The sequence below is a fragment of the Megalobrama amblycephala genome, linkage group LG22 (genome assembly GCF_018812025.1).
Source record: "Megalobrama amblycephala isolate DHTTF-2021 linkage group LG22, ASM1881202v1, whole genome shotgun sequence".
NCBI lineage: Eukaryota > Metazoa > Chordata > Actinopteri > Cypriniformes > Xenocyprididae > Megalobrama > Megalobrama amblycephala.
In genome coordinates, this window is record NC_063065.1 from 5,942,221 (window position 1) to 5,960,571 (window position 18,351).

Consider the following 18,351-nt stretch of genomic DNA (forward strand, 5'->3'; position numbering starts at 1 on the left):
TTTTTTCCTCATTAATGTACACACAGCACCCCATACTGACAGAAAAACACAGAATTGTTGACATTTTTGCAGATTTATTAAAAAAGAAAAACTGAAATATCACATGGTCCTAAGTATTCAGACCCTTTGCTGTGACACTCATTTATTTAACTCAGGTGCTGTCCATTTCTTCTGATCATCCTTGAGATGGTTCTACACCTTCATTTGAGTCCAGCTGTGTTTGATTATACTGATTGGACTTGATCAGGAAAGCCACACACCTGTCTATATAAGACCTTACAGCTCACAGTGCATGTCAGAGCAAATGAGAATCATGAGGTCAAAGGAACTGCCTGAAGAGCTCAGAGACAGAATTGTGGCAAGGCACAGATCTGGCCAAGGTTAATTATATATAATTATTATTATTTTTTTTTAAGTATTGTCCCCCTAAGTAGTTAGCTACTTTTTGTACCATCTTGTATAGCAGCTAACTCATAATTATGAGAGGCATAGTAAGATACAGTTTCAACGTATTGAATAAATAACTTTAAACAGCTCACAAAAGTAAAACCCAGTTGGCAATTTGCATGTAAATATAAGCTTATTCAACATGTATTCTTGTGTCTGTTTACTCAGTTGCACAATTTTCCATGTTTGTTGTAAATCTGTTCTTGTGTAAACTGTCAGATTCACTTCAATGCAAACAATTTACACAAATTCTTGTTACATGAATGAAAAGTTTTTATAGTACAACTTAGTTGAACATTATTTGGTCATACCAGTATACAGTTCAAAAGTTTGGGGTCAGTAAGATTTTTATTTTCAAAGAAATTAACATTTTTATTTAGCAAGGGTGTACCAAAAAAAATTACACAACTTTTTCAACTTTGATAACATTCAGAAATGTTTCTTGAGCAGCAAATCAACATATTAGAATGATTTCAGTTATTATAAATTGTAATAATTGTTGAAAATATTAGTGTTTTAAGGTAATTTAGATCAAATAAATGCAGCCTTGGTGAGCATAAGAGACTTCTTTCAAAAACATTTTTAAAAAATCGTACAAACCCCAAACTTTTAAACGAAAGTATACATTTTAGAAGGTTTTATAATCTGAACTTACGATCTGCCAGACTGCTGAAAGAAAAACTGAATCATCCAACAAAATGGTGACTTTATTTCAATGTCAAAAATCAGTACATCGCACACTGCTCTGTGTGCACATGATAAAAGATATGAAAATATTACAACTTTAAATGTGATTGCAATAAAACAGCTTGTGACCCTTTTTAAAATAAACAATAACACATCCGTAAAAAAGTCCAACTTAAATTCAGCCAAGCTTTGCAGAATTAGAAGATTTTAGTGTACGCAATCTAAAGCTGTAGTGAACGTAGCAGAAATTACAATTATTGTTGCACGATTAACCGCAAACTGGTTCTTTACAAACACCACGGTACTGTATATAGTTCTGTAAAAAGTTGCATTGTCATGTTAACTTGAATACACAGTAAGAAACAATGGCCAACCGCTTCAAAAAACACCATCTGTGGTTTGTTGCGATATCTTGTTGACCCTCTTAAATGGCCACCGGGGTGTTTCTGTCTGGTATCTGCTGTGTACCATCTGAAACTCCCGTTTGCAGCCATTCATATCTGTCATTAAGAGGCAGGGAAAGCAGTCAGCGATGTCCCCCCGGAGACCTGACACAATCCTACTCAGACTCCACTAAGACCCCCAAACTCCTGCTAAATCCCTCTTCGGTTACAAAACACTCGTCACCACCTCCCAAAATTCACTGCTCTCCTCGTCTGGATGGTTGAATAGGACAACACTCCCGCCGCCTCTCAAGAGACGCAAAAGACGTGTTCAGAAATCTGATTAGCACCCGACGCAGGTCTGAATTGACAGAAGTAGCACTTTGAAGGCAAAAAGTGGCACTGGACAACAAGGACACTTCTTAAACGTGGAAGAAATGATTGGCGCGTATAAAGGGTGGAGCCATTTGGAGGTTACATGATTAACGTAATACTGAAGCAATAAAAAAAAACATACTTTATGAATAAATATCAAATGAAGAAGGCACATGCAGTGAGGTTCATCTCGGATGGTCGGATCAGCTCTTCGTCGCCCTCTTCTTCACTTGTTCTTGGCCGCCAGCGGCTTGCGGCTGATCTTCTTTGATTTGTCGGCATTCTTTTTGGGCGCCTCTGGGTTGGCCTGCATGTGTCGCCCGTAAAGACTGCAAAACACAAACAGACATTGTGTGATCACACCTGGCTGCTCGTAGGTTCTGCAAAAGGCTTGAATACAGAGTAGCGAGGAAGAGGAGTTATATTTTTAGTGTTAACCAGCTGAAAGAGGATTAATTGAGTCCAACACACTGACGGGTCCCCCACTGGGACACTGAACTCTCTGTGCTGTCCAACACCCCTCGGCTACAGCTGTGTATGGCACAGAGAGACAATTATCCGCAACCACCCTACACACAGAGCAGAGAGAGAGAGGAGGACATGTAGAGAGAGCAATTTCCAGTCCAGTGGTCCCTCTCTATTTCAGAAGCACTCAAAGGCTGGGTTCAGTGATACAAGGGAGAAGACAAAGAGAAAGAGAGAGTAAGAAACAGACTTAAAGTGAATGAGAGTGACAATGTTTATTACGGAGGCAGGGTTCATTGGCTCTGTACCAAAACCTACCCAGTTGCTTTGCTCTACACCGACTACATAGGCAACATCCTGAAATGAAACTAGGGCTGTTGATTTAACACATTCATTAAATAAATTAGTTATGGAAAAATAAGGAAAATAAAATTCTTTAACGTTTCTGAATGAATCCGAGTTTTGAGCGAATCAATCGGGTGAACCAATGATTCAACGACTCATTTATAAAGAGAGCCATTTACTTCATTCCTGAATGAATCAGCCGTTTGAATGAATTGTATGAATGAATGACTCAATGACTTACTCAGACATTTACCACCACCTACTGAAAGTTTTAGTTTCTTATTTAGAGTATCATTTCAAAAAAATAAATATATATATATACACTTTCATATTTTGGGAGTAGTTTGCCTAGAAATGAAAATTCTGTTTATTTACATTTACTGTATGTCTATTTCTTTTGTAGAACATAAAAGAAGATCTTTTGAAGAATGTTGGTAACCAAACTGTTTTTGTCTGTAAACATATAAATATCAATTCAGATGCAGCTTCTATAAAAAAACATAATAGCTGTTGTAGCTTAAACGTTTATGTGTAATAAATTCTGTTGAATTCAATAAAATATTACTTTCTAAAGCTATTTTTTGTAATGTCTATTTGATGCTTTTCTCATTTAACACAATAATGATTTTAAATTATCTTTTGGGGGTAATTTCTTTGTCAAATTTGATGGGTGATTAATTTGTGATTAATTAGATTAATTAATTGGCACATCATGTAATTAATTCAATTTTTAAAAAAATGATGATCAGATAATTCTGATTAAAATTGAACCAGAAATTACATCTTTTCTTCCCTATTGTCTTCTCTGTATGACTTTCTTCTGTGAAACATAAAAGAAGATATTTTGTCTCAGCTTTTTTTTTTTTTTTTTTTCATAAAATTAAATTTGTAGTACGGAAGCCCATATCTGCTAAAACAAGCTTTGATAAATCATAATTATGACATAAAAAAATTTAAATAATGAAATACTAAATCATAATTATGAGGGAAAAAAATGACATACTAAGTCATAGTTAAGAGATAAAATTAAAAAAAAAAAAAAAAAAAAATCACGATTTGGTAAATCATAATTATGTTACAATTACGAGGAAAAAAGTCATAATTATGATTTGCATCTTAAAAACATTTATGAAGCCATTTATGTGATCATTTTAACTTGTGTCTTAAAAACATTTATGAAGGCATATATGTGTCAATTTTTAATTTTTATGTTATAAAAAGTTGTAATTATCACATAATCATGTCTTAGTATCTCCCTTATGTTCCGGAAATGGGCTTCCATAGTAGAGTGCTTTCTTCAAAATTTACTGCATTCTTCAAAATTTTCTGTTTCTGCAGAAGAAAGTAAGTCACAGAGGATTGAAATGACATTAGGGTGAGTATTTGATGACAGAATGTCCATTTTGGGGGAACTATTCCTTAAAAATGCTGTCAATGTAGGCAGCATACTAGGTTTTGGAACACAGCCTTAGTCTGTGCAGCAGTTCTACTGCTTCTGTTACCTCATTAATACTTCTCCCTGATTGGGTGTTGACACAGTGGCTGGTGATTGCAGGGTTGGCGGCTCTACACCAAGCATGCCTGGACCAGGACTATGACACTCCCAAGTGTAATTAAGAATACTATTTGAGGGCGAATTCTAATTGCGGTGCAGTGAAATGTCAAGCGGCAGCTCAGATTCATGACTAAAGTTCATATCAAATATTTACAAAGGACCACACACGGCCCGAGCAGAGAGAGCAGCTCATAGCTTTTGAGCCATTTTAATCACATTGCAAGAGGAAGTCACTAAATATTCTTACTGTAAGCAGACATTCAGCAGATAATTTATGCAAAGTGACCTACAGTATACTACGGAAGAGGATTAGGGCCAAGCAATAATAAAAAAAATAAAACCATCTCGAGATTAAAGTTGTTAAATTTCGAGAAAAAAGTCGAAATAAAATGTTGAGAATAAACTCATTAAATTACGAGAAAAAAGTTGTTAAATTACGAGAACAAATTCGTTAAATTATGAGAAAAAAGTCGTTAAATTACGAGAACAAATTCGTTAAATTATGAGAAAAAAGTCGTTAAATTACGAGAACAAATTCGTTAAATTATGAGAAAAAAGTCGTTAAATTACGAGAACAAATTCGTTAAATTACGAATTTGTTCTCATAATTTAACGACTTTTTTCTCGTAATTTAATGACTTTATTCTCAACATTTTATCTAGACTTTTTTCTTGAAATTTAACGAGTTTTTTCTCGTAATTTAATGAGTTTATTCTCAACATTTTATTTAGACTTTTTTCTCTAAATTTAACGAGTTTCTCATAATTTAACGAATTTGTTCTCATAATCTAATGACTTTTTTCTCGTAATTTAATGAATTTGTTCTCATAATCTAATGACTTTTTTTCTCATAATTTAACGAATTTGTTCTCAATCTAATTACTTTTTTCTCATAATTTAATGACTTTATTTTCAACATTTTATCTCGACTTTTTTGTCAAAATTTAACGACTTTTTTCTTGAAATTTAACGAGTTTTTTCTCGTAATTTAACGAGTTTATTCTCAACATTTTATTTCGACTTTTTTCTTGAAATTTAACAAGTTTTCTCTCGTAATTTAATGAGTTTATTCTAAACATTTTTTTTGACTTTTGAGTTTATTCTCGAAATTTAACAACTTTAATCTGGAGATGGTTTTATTTTTTTATTATTGCTTGGCCCTAATCCTCTTCCGTAGTATTACTTATTACAGGACACTTTGAATAAAGCAACTACCATATACTTATGACAGTTCCCTTAAGGAAGTGTAAAGAAATAGCTCAGTTAATAATGGAATGAATTGCACTTGCATACTTTCAAATACAAAGCTTCAAGGTTTCTATTGATCTCAATGACAAAACCAACAATATTTGATATCTTTAACGTCAAACTGAGTCTTGATGTGCCATATTTGAAGGGACAAGAATGCCAGTGTGGTTGTGATGATGACCAAATGACATCATTGACGTGAAACCTGGCACATCTGAACGGAGGGTCATCAGCGACTAAATTTTGGTCTTTTTCCAACACAAAGCTTTCATATGGCTTCCGAAGACTTGGAATATAATGTATGAACATATGCAGTAGTCGTATAAACAACTTTTATACACAGATTTTTCACACACATATCTGATGCGTGCTTACGAATCCCACCGTCACATTTTTAAAAATTTCAGTACCGGTAGTTCAGTACCGAAGTCGGTACTTTTGACAACACTACGATTCAGTAAATTAAACAATTTTTATTTTTAGGTGAAATATTTCTTTAGCTACAGCTCATTGAATGCTCTTTACACACTTTGAACCTACAACCTCAATTCTTCACACAATCCAATCCATTTTGCAAACCAAAGCAGGTTTTCAAAATGAAACCCTTTTTTTCCCACTAAGTATGCACATGATCTGTTTTTGTCTTCTATACTTTTGTGACATGTCTGTGCAGACGGCTGAGCACTTCTCTCATCAACAAGTCAGTCAGTCTCTTTCGTTCATTCCGTCTCTTTGTATCTCTCTTAAGCACCAAGCTGCCGATCCGTCTGTGTGGTCCTGTCTGAGGTTCTTCCCTTGGGGCCCGGAGGTTCCCGTTCTTTCCTGCCTCCTCTGGATCTGCCCAGCCAGGCGCAGAGGCAAGAGCCCAGCAGGGAGGCACTACTCAAGCCCCTACGGACCCTCAGAGTACGAGAATATCAGACTACAGCTTTTTATCTCACACATCCAAGGGAAAAACACACACACACTTGTATATGTGGTTTACGGGGACTCTCCATAGGGGTAATGGTTTTTATATTGTACAAACTGTATATTCTACTCCCTTATACTAACCCTACCCCTAAACCTATCATTCACAGAAAAATTTATGTATTTTTTCTGTATTACAAAAAAACAACAACAACAACAAAAAAAGTTTAGTATGTTTTTTTTTAGCCACAGGAAGTGTACTTGTAAACGTCTTTATGTTGTAATAACCATGTCATTATACACATTTGTGTCCTCAAACCTCCATATATAAGAACACACACACACACACACACACACACACACACACACACACACACACACACACACACACACACACACACTTCACATCCAAAAAAACTGCTCCCAAAAATTAGCACTGACTGTTAAGTGTGTGCATGTGCTGGGTAAAATATGTCTCTTCATATGTTTAATTCAGTGTTTGATGATCAAGAATAGGAGACTAAGAGGGTTTCACTAACAGAAAAAAGAGAGAGGCCATTGCCAAAAAAATAAATAGACAAAAATATTAACCTTCCAGACTGTTTGACAGGGACAATACACATAAATTAACACATTACACTGATGCAAATGTGCCATATTCTTCCAAATTCTTATCTGCTGTCCCATAATGGTGTCACTATATTGCTAATGGCATGGAATCTATTTAGTGAATTTAGTAAATATGGAAAGAGGACATGAAATTATAAGCAAGAGAGTAGGAAATGCTGCTCTGGAAATAAAGGGTTAGTTCACCCAAAAATGAAGACCTTCGTTCATCTTCAAATGGCAATGGCAATGCAGGCCTCACTGAGCCATTGGATTTTATGAAAAAATATCTTAATTTGTGTTTCGAAGATTAACGAAGGTCTTACGGGCGTGGAATGACATGAGGGTGAGTAATAAATGACAGACTTTTCATTTTTGGGTGAACTAACCCTTTAAAGGTGCCCTAGATTCAAAAATTGAATTTACCTCGGCATAGCTGAATAACATGAGTTCAGTATATGGAAAAGACATACACTGAGTTTCAAACTCTATTGTTTCCTCCTTCTTATATAAATCTCATTTGTTTAAAAGACCTCTGAAGAACAGGCGAATCTCAACATAACACCGACTGTTGCGTAACAGTCGAGGTGTACGCCCCCAATATTTGCATATGCCAGCCCATGTTCAAGGCATTAGACAAAGGCAGCCAGTATTAACGTCTGGATCTGTGCACAGCTGAATCATCAGACTAGGTAAGCAAGCAAGGACAATAGCAAAAAATGGCAGATGAAGCAATAATAACTGACATGATCCATGATAACATGATATTTTTAGTGATATTTGTAAATTGTCTTTCTAAATGTTTCGTTAGCATGTTGCTAATGTACTGTTAAATGTGGTTAAAGTTACCATCGTTTCTTACTGTATTCACGGAGACAAGAGCCGTCGCTATTTTCATTTTTAAACACTTGCAGTCTGTATAATTCATAAACACAACTTCATTCTTTATAAATCTCTCCAACAGTGTAGCATTAGCCGTTAGCCATGGAGCATAGCCTCAAACTCATTCAGAATCAAATGTAAACATCAAAATAAACACTGTACTTACGCGATTAGACATGCTGCATGACGAACACTTTGTAAAGATCCATTTTGAGGGTTATATTAGCTGTTTGAACTTTTTTTATGTTGTTTAAGGCAAGCGCGAGCTCTTGGGGCGTGGAGCACGAGAATTAAAGGGCCACACACCCTGAATCGGCTCATTTTTAATTATGCCCCAAAATAGGCAGTTAAAAAAATGAATTAAAAAGGGGGACACCTTATACTTATATTACATCTTTTAAAAAAAAGTTCTAGGGCACCTTTAAACTTGTGGTGAATATGTCTCACTGTGCATTAAACATCAGGCCATGGCTCCAATGTAAACATATTTAAAATTTTATTTTAGGGTGTGTTAGTAGTTCCGTTCGCTTGGTTCGAAAAAAGAAAGAAAAAACATACATTCAGTCCTGGTCCACTTAGCAATCACATTGGCATTTTAACACCAAACCTAAAGATACCGAACCTAAAGGCATAGGGATACGTTTACAACCTGGTCGGCTTTTATGAAGTATATTTCGTGACAGAACTTACCGAACATCCAAAATAATGTTGTGTGCTGGGCTAAATGTGCTTATTGTATGTGCGTAGCCTACATACAATAGTATTTTGGCCAGCTGAGAACTTGGAAAGAGCTTATAAAATGTGTAAAAGGAGTCAAAACAGTGGTAAGAATCCCTCCGTGACCCACACAAACGATGATCTGCTGCGAGGAGACATGATTCTGATGCCTGTACTGAACTGTGATAGGCAACATCATGACTATGACAAGAAAAAACAAGTATGCTTGAGCTTTGTCCATTTTAGTCTCGCATTTTGTGAGATCATGCCCTGTTTTTGGTTCATTTAAATGTCTTTGGTCCTTGTTGCATTCATATTTCATTCGAGCTGCACCAGAGTTCGTTCGGAAGCGGACCGAGACCCCTCGTTCCGCTTGTTTGGTGCGCACCAGGATTCAGATAGTAGAGTTCACACTTATTCAAATGAACCGCACTAACAAAGCAATCGAACCAAGGGTTTGTTTTAATCGAACCAAACATGCCAAGTGTGAACACACCCTTAATTGAGTATTTAATCACGCATTTTAATTAAACATTTGTAACTGCCAGAACCAAGGTCATTTAAAGTTCAGATGACTTTAAAAGGGTTCATCTTTGACTCTTCATGATACGATCACACAGGCAGAAGGATTTTCACGAAGCCGTTAGTGAGCTCATACGTCCATGTAAGAAAGAAAGTTGTGTTTGTATGTGTGTAGACGGTGAGCCATTTCTGAGCTGACTGAAGGAATCAGTGTTGACAGATGCACGTAGATGTTTGCGCTGGTGTCAGGGCTAAATTGGGCTGTTTTACAGGAGGCTGATATGCAGGGGGGTGTGAGCTGAATCTGAAAGCCGTTCTCTCTCTGTCAGTGTCCCGCAGGCTTGACAGACCCTCTGGCAGGAAGACAACGCTGAGAGGAACTCCCAACACATCTAACACAATGTCTAAAGATCAACCCATGAAGGCTTCGTAATGCTGTCATCAACTGACCAAAGACTGCGTCAGAATCCTGTCCAACAACCACAGGGGTACTATAATGTCAACTACTTGTCTCAAAGCCTTTTAAAATGACTAATGCCTAATGAACTGGTCAAACTTATTCACAAAGCGTTAAAGGGATAGTTCACCCAAAAATGAAAATGTGATGTTTATCTGCTTACCCCCAGGGCATCCAAGATGTAGGTGACTTTGTTTCTTCAGTAGAACACAAATGATGATTTTTAACTCCAACCGTTGCGGTCTGTCAGTCAAATAATGCAAGTGGATGGGAACTTCTACTATAAGAGTAAATAAAACTTGGTTAGACAAATCCAAATTAAACCCTGCGGCTCGTGACGACACATTGATGCCCTAAGACACGAAACGATCGTTTTGTGCGAGAAACCGAACAGTATTTATATTATTTTTACCTCTAAAACATGTCAAACTGCGTTCAGCACTCGTTTAGTGAGGTCTGATCGCGCTCTGACAATGGCAGTGATGTCTCACGCATATACTTCAATGAGTACGAGACATCACTTCCTCTGTCAGAGCGCGATCAGACCTCACTAAGCGAGTGCTGAACGCAGTTGGACATAGTGGTGTTTTAGAGGTAAAAATGATATAAATACTGTTCGATTTATCGCACAAACTGATCGTTTCATGTCTTAGGACATCAATGTGTCGTCACAAGCCGCAGGGTTTAATTTGGGTTTGTCTATGCAAGTTTTATTTACTCTTATAGTAGAAGTTCCCATCCACTCGCATTATTTGACTGACAGACGGCAACGGTTGGAGTTAAAAATCATCATTTGTGTTCTACTGAAGAAACAAAGTCACCTACATCTTGGATGCCCTGGGGGTAAGCAGATAAACATCAAATTTTCATTTTTGGGTGAACTATCCCTTTAAAAATTACTCTACTGTCAACCTGTGAGATGGCTGACAACATAAATGTAATCTAAATCAAATCAAATAATAAAACATAGTTCTCTGGAATACTTGATTTTGACTGGTCAACTGCAGCATTCTGCAGTCAATATTTGTACCTTGTCCGCTAAACTGTATAACTGACCCAGGCAACTGATTTCTTACATATGTAACTGGTTTGTCTCTTATCTCACTCTGCGGACTCATATAACATACTTTTTTATATGGAAATTTGTATTATTTATCTGGAAAGTAGCCATGTAATAAGTGGGAATGAACTGTCCACTACGCATTTGATTCCATTTTGAATCGTGTTGAATCATTTTGTGAAAATGACCAGCTGTACATTATGTATGCCGCTGCCTTCTTCAATTAAAAAAAAATATTTTTTGCCAAAAATGAAAGGTAAACTCAAATGCAATGACCTCTGAACATTTTTTAGTACTGATTCAAATGAAGAATCAATCAAAATGAACCATTAAAACGAACCAATTCGCTACAATTAATTGAACATTACAGTACTCCTCAGCATCTAAAACCTATTCAAATCTTTTTAATTATCACAATAATGACATCTGGCATCAGATACAAAAAGAGAGGGATATGATACCAGGAGTATTATAACATGTTACATCAGCTGGAGAGAGAGAACAAAGATATTGCTTGATAAATGCAGAGCTATTGTTGCAACTGCATAGCTTTAAAAGGGAAACTGTCATATAAAGCTGTGATTTTACTCTTAGTATCTTCATATAACAGCATACTTTCAAACCTGTAGTCCTGTAAGGATGGGAAAATCTTGCCCTGGTCTGTGAAAACATGTTACCACAGCAGCATTGCAGTGCTGAGAGGCTACAGAGTAAACATACAGATTTATTCCCCATTTATCTGCTTTCCTCATCATTTACAGCCAATTAAAAGTGGACCGGGACAGCAAAATCTACAGAAGCTGCTCCCAGACGCAGCCAGAGACTGTCTTTTTCCTGCGAATGCTCCAGATCCACATGGGATAATTAATCTCAGTTACAGTCAAGAGTGTCTAACACAGTCAGGGTGGCCGGTCATAAGTGTGTGTGTCAGAGACAGTGTTTTTTCACAGAGTGGATTCCAAAGCATGTTCAGGTGTGTCAGAGGTGAGAGGGAATTAATTAATGATAAATGTGTGGGTGACTTGTGGATCATTGATCGGTCATTGAGGTTGGAAGTAATTTGTAAATGTTCCTGCTGCTATTGCATTACACGAGATCTGAGATTATAGAGAATGAGATCAGGTAAACTAGCCTCATGGATTTTAAAACGGCAGTGGCAAACGGGTCTAAACTGAAACTGATTGAACCTGAGCTGTAAATGCCATGCCTGCTGCTGGAAAATCATGTCATGGCAACTTTTGTATTTCACTGCTATATAAAAAGTATGTAAATTATGTAAAATCTATAATATATAGCTTATGTAATATATCTTAAATACAGAATATATTTATAATTAGATAACTATGTATTATATACTTACATTATATAGTAGTCTCCAAAAGGAGACTGACATCTTCACCCTTTATTCAAATATTTGTTAAAGATTTTGTGCATAGTTGTGCTTGGAGTGAATTTTTTATTTGTGATAACACAAGGAAACATGGCAAATTGTGCAGACAATTTTTGGCCAGGCTGTCTGTCATACAAAGAAATTCTGAACATTTAAAAATGAGAAAACCAACAAAATCAACACCATAACCAAGTTTAGTTTTTCATACTAAACTCATATTTACACTCATATTTAAATATATATTAATGTATATTAAAATATTTTGTCATATATTAAATAATGACAAAATATTTTCCTCATTTTGATGGTTTAAGCAAACTTGTAGGTTATTAAAAACAAATATTATACATAGTTGTGGCCAAAACAAAAGTGATGTCTGGAGAGGATATTTGTTTTTAACTTGTTTTCATGACAAATTTATTTAAACATATTAAATAATTAAGACAATACTAAACAGGTAAATGAAATGCAATTACTATATAAGCTAATATAGTGCATATTTTTAGTGAAATTAGTTAATTTCTCTAGTGAACTAACATGCTGTGGACACTAAATGACTTGCCTGAGGTAAATATGCTGCTAAGCGAGATATTCTCTAGCTGTTTTATTGATGTCTTTCCACGGTTGAAACGCTGGTTGAGAGATTAGATTATACACACATCTAGATCATCTGTTCATCTCTTTCTGTGCTTTTTTCCTGTTGTGATGGTTAGCAAACAGCATTCCATTACTGTGTGTGCCCCCTTCTGGATTGGAGTGTGAATTGCCTGTGACTGACCCCTAATATATATATATATTAGGGCTGTCAAATGATTAATCACGATTAATCGTGTACAAAATAAAAGTTTGAGTTTGCCTAAAATATGTGTGAGTACTGGGTGTAATTATTATGTATATATAAATATAAACACATTCATGTATATATTTGAGAAATACTTACAAGTATATGTATTTATTTATATTTTTATGTAATTTTTATTATATATAAATAAAAATATTTTGTACATAAATAACAAATCTCTTAAATATATACATACATTTGTGTGTATTTATATATACATAATAATTACACACAGTACTCACACATATATTAGGCAAACTCAAACTTTTATTTTGTATGCGATTAATCGCGATTAATCGTTTGACAGCCCTAATATATATATATATATATATATATATATATATATATATATATATATATATATATATATATATATATATATATATATATATATATATATATATATATATACTTACATACATACAGTATATGTTACCATAAAATACAATAAATATACATTTAAATGATATACAATTTATTTAATCAGAGAAGTACACAAGCAATGCAGAACTCAATCTCAAATGAACCAATTTAATAAAATTTTGCAGATTTTTCTGATTCATTTATGTTAAAGGGTTAGTTCACCCAAAAATGAAAATTCTGTCATTTATTACTCACCCTCATGTCGTTCCACACCCGTAAGACCTTCATTAATCTTCAGAACACAAATTAAGATATTTTAGTTGAAATACGATGGCTCCGTGAGGCCTCCATAGGGATCAATGACACACTTCCTCTCTCAAGATCCATTAATGTACTAAAAACATTTAAATCAGTTCATGTGAGTACAGTGGTTCAATATTAATATTATAAAGCAACGATAATATTTTTGGAGCGCCAAAAAAACAAAATAACGACTTATTTAGTGATGGCCGATTTCAAAACACTGCTTCAGGAAGCTTCGGAGCACAAATGAATCAGTGTATCGAATCTGCTGTTTGGAGCGCCAAAGTCACGTGATTTCAGCCATTGGCAGTTTGACACGCGATCCGAATCATGATTCGATACAATGATTCATTTATGCTCCGAATCTTCCTGAAGGCCATCACTAAATAAGTCATTATTTTGTTTTGTTTTTTGGTGCACCAAAAATATTCTCGTCGCTTTATAATATTAATATTGAACCACTGTACTCACATGAACTGATTTAAATATGTTTTTAGTACCTTTATGGGTCTTGAGAGAGGAAATGTCATTGCTCCCTATGGAGGCCTCACGGAGCCATCGAATTTCAACAAAAATATCTTAATTTGTGTTCCGAAGATTAACAAAGGTTTTACGGGTGTAAAACGGCATGAGGGTGAGTAATTAATGACAGAATTTTCATTTTTGGGTGAACTTACCCTTTAACTGTTCAAATAAAACAATACACTAAAACAAATCATGATTTCTGATTAATTAAATGAACAAACTGTCCCGATTCACTTACTTTAAGCAAAATTTAGATAATTACTTCAGCACTGATACTTTATTATTATAAACTAAAGAGCAGGGTTGTGGGAGATATGTGTGAAAGTGTGCAAGAAAAAGTACTTTTAAAAGATGCAGGGAGAGAGAGAGTGAGAAAAGAGGATGAGGAAGCACATCACCGGCACACTCGTATCTTGTACGCTTAACTACTGCTTAACACAAAGAACCTTGCAGCTAAACTTCTTTCAGCACAAATACACAATCACTAGACTCATCTCAGTATAAAACACTATCCGCGCTGACAGGACCAACGGAAATCCATGCACTAGCTAAATGAGAGTAAATGACAATAATGAAGACGGATGGTGAACGGGCGGCAGAGCGGCTCATAACTGATCTCTCCCCTGACGCCCCCATTATCAACAAGATCTGCAGGACCGAGCGACCCCATTACTGCACAAGACACGAGACAGCCAATCACAGCAGGCTTTACCACCACTTCTGTACCCTGTTTGTACATGTACAGTCATGCTACATTAGATCACCTACAAGATAAATGTTTTATGAAACATTCATTGTTCGGCTGAGAGTTACCCAGCACTCTCTAAGCCGGTGCGAACAGTAAACAGAAAGGCTGTGCCGAGTTCGGGCTGTTAACGTGGCCTTTTATTGATAAACTCTAGCAGGAGTTCCTGTCTGTGAGCCCAAACTAATGAGGAGTGATGGAACTGCTCTCAACCTTTAAAACCTCCAGAACCAAGAGATGAAGAACACAAACACAGACTCAAACGCACAACACACACACTCAGACTGAACTTAACTCTACAGTTAGCCACGGAACTGTTGGTTTCAAGTAGGTGTCCCACAGAAGTCAAGGTTCAGTATGTACCTTGGTTTTGGGTTCACGGTTCAGTGGGATTTTGGTACAACAGGAAAAATAGTCACACTGTAGTTTAGGGTCTAATTTTCACTATTAATTAACTGTTAATTATGACTTTTGCCTCAATAAACCCCTAATTACTGCTTATTAATAAATAGTTAAGGTAGTTGTTAAGTTTAGGCCTTCAGTAGGATTATAGGATGTAGAATATGGTCATGCAGAATCAGGCATTAATATCTGCTTTATAAGTACTAATAAACTAATAAAATTAGCCAATATCCTAGTAATATGCATGTTAATAAGCAACTAGTTAATAGCATTATATTTTATATATATATATATAGCCAATACTGAGTCGGATTTCATCAAAAATATCTTAATTTGTGTTCTGAAGATGAACGAAGGTCTTACAGGTGTGGAACAACATGAGGCTGAGTAATTAATTACAAAATTTTCATTTTTGGGTGAACTAACCCTTTAAATAAACAAACTGATTCACTAAAATCAATCAGGCATTTGACTTTTGACTGACACTTGATTGCACAAACCCTTTGAAAAATCTGTTTGACTGTTTTTAGTGCTTAAAGGGCAGGGTTATGAGAGACTGAAGTTATAGAAATGTCATGTGAGAGAAAATGTACTTTTAAGGATGTAGGGTGGACGAGACAGAAAGAGAGGATATGGAGGAAAATCTCTGGCAATAGTAATCTAAATGTAAAAATAGGAGAAATGAGCATGCACAATTAAATATCCAATAGCGGCCGTAAATCTATCTAATATCTAGTAGCTAGTCGTGATCTATCTACAGGTAAACAACTGCTGCTAGTACTCGCAGTGGTACTCATGTTGATGACACAATCAAACAAACACGGAGCTTCAGAAGATACTAAACAGCAACACACCTTGTCTAAAAAGAAAGGTTTTTCAATTAATAAACCAATTTTGCCATTAAAATATCATAGATATCAACATATGAGCCCAGTTTCACTTCTCATTTTGGACTCAACACAACACAAATAGAAAAACCTGGTGTCAGTTCTTTTGCAGCAGGGCTCGGTCTGAGGAAGCAGCAATGCATGAATATAATTAGAAAGAATATGGAAAGGAAAGAGTCTGTCTGTGGAAACATACACAGTGGATTTAACTTACAGAAACTCATTGCATTAGTGTCCAGAACTCAGCATAGAGCTTTCTTCCATATTCAAATTAACTGAGATTTGAGAGCTACGATGGCCAAGAAGCATTTTAGTGAATTTCTGTTTCTCACACAAAGCAATTTTAAGGCTTGCAGTGTGTCATATAGATCACTAATCATACACACAATTGACAAATTCTTTTCATCTTCATTAAATATTTTTAAGCGTATTCTCCGTCAACAGCTATGCACAGAAAGTCACTGTGTATTAGTGAAACTGCAATAGAAAATCAAGTAGATTCATGGTTTGTACAGACAGTATCCCACATAATCAGTCCATCTTGAGAGTATATCAGTATTGATATCATCTTATAAGCTTTAATCCTGTTAGGCTAACAGATCTTTTACATCACATTACTGGCACTGCTGTCATGTTCTCTGTTTGTACTCAGAGTAAATTATCAGCACTCAGCAGAGTTAATCTCATCAATAAAATTACTGACGAAAAAGTCAGCTGACAAAGATTTTTCAGTAACACTTTACAATAAGGTTCATTAGTTAACTACATTAGTTAACATGAATTAATAATGAACTGCACTTCTATAGCATTTATTAATCTTTGTTAATGTTAATTTCAACATTTACTAATACATTATTAAAATCTTGTTAACGTTAGTTAAAGGGGTACTTCACCCCTGGAAAGATGAATGTGTATTTAAAATTGGTCATTTATGTAGTAGAAATGTGAAATTATGTTTGAATTTGGAGCTTTCTAGACTGAGAAAAGGCAGAAAATGTATTTTTGACTAATGTGGACGAAAGACAACAACTCCCAGAATGCACTTGTTTTGCTGCCCTTGCGAGGCCACGCCCAAACCACGCCTATCGGTTACAGGCAGCATTACCAGGAAAATTCAAACAACTAGGCTTGCTTTGTTACATATTAATTCTATAGTTCGTGAGTTAGTTCATACATTTACAGCGAAATGGTGCTAAATTGCCTTGTACCTGGATGTACACCCAAAACCAGGAAAGGACAAGTAAGTTTCCATCATTTTCCGATTAAGTTAAAGATTTGGAGCGATGTAAACAGTGGCTGCGGGCCATCAAACACCCGAAGTTTGGAGATGACACCGTTATAGAAAACCTAAAAAACGCAGAATAGTCTCCATTTCAAGCACGAGGACTACGAACCAAATATCCTTGCAATGAAGAGAACCATTCTGAAGGACACCGCAATACCATCGATATTCACTTTCCCAGAGGACGAACAGCCTGGGCATCTGGTACTAAGCGTATTCGTCTAGAGGTAAGACTCGCTGATACTAGACTGATAACACAGTAAAACTGCAAACTTAGCAAAGTAACGTTAGATAGACAATTACATATAAGTTGCATATAAGTTGACTGTTATCAAAGTAAAGCCACTGTTCTGTAAAACTGAGTTAGTCTATTTATCTATTTATGCTAACGTTACCACAAAAGCCTGTTGCTGTATTGGTTGAGATGACCGCAGAGACCGATAAATTTGCGAGATAAACCACTGATGTAGTGCAGACAAAATAAAGTTAATTACTGTAAGCTTAAAAATATAATTGACACCCGCTTTTGATAAAATCTTTGATCTATGTCCGTGAGTAACCTCAAACGCGCATATGTATGGGCGTGGTGAAAAAATGCGGAACTAACTGCTATTACTGGCTGTAGTTTTAAGCCTCTGGCCAAAAAAGCCTCCGATGACGCAAATTGACGATTTTTGCGTCATCGGAGGCTTTTTTACAGAATAAAAATGCATAAATCTCTCATCTCGGGCTGATATGAAGGGGGAAAGCACAGTAATTCGAAAATACTAGTGGTATTCTACTAATACAAAGCTTAATGCTAAATCCTGAAGTAACCCTTTAATGCACTGTGAACTAACATGAACAAACAACGAACAACTGTATTTTCATTAACTAACATTAACGAAGATTAGCAAATACAGTAACAAATGTACTGCTCATGGTTAGTTCATGTTAGTTAATAAATTAACTAATG

The 18,351-nt window shown here is 35.7% G+C and overlaps 1 protein-coding gene across 3 annotated transcripts in view; it reads right to left on the reverse strand.

Moving 5' to 3' along the window:
* Window positions 1–1,136: 1,136 nt before the first annotated feature.
* rsu1 (Ras suppressor protein 1) overlaps window positions 1,137–18,351 on the reverse strand; it is a 46,668-nt gene continuing 29,453 nt past the window's right edge. For all 3 annotated transcript variants that reach the window (XM_048174420.1, XM_048174417.1, XM_048174418.1), the window contains one exon: window positions 1,137–2,221. In XM_048174420.1, coding sequence (XP_048030377.1) covers window positions 2,049–2,221 — 173 coding nt within the window. In that variant the 3' untranslated portion in view covers window positions 1,137–2,048. The remainder of the gene's footprint in view (window positions 2,222–18,351) is intronic.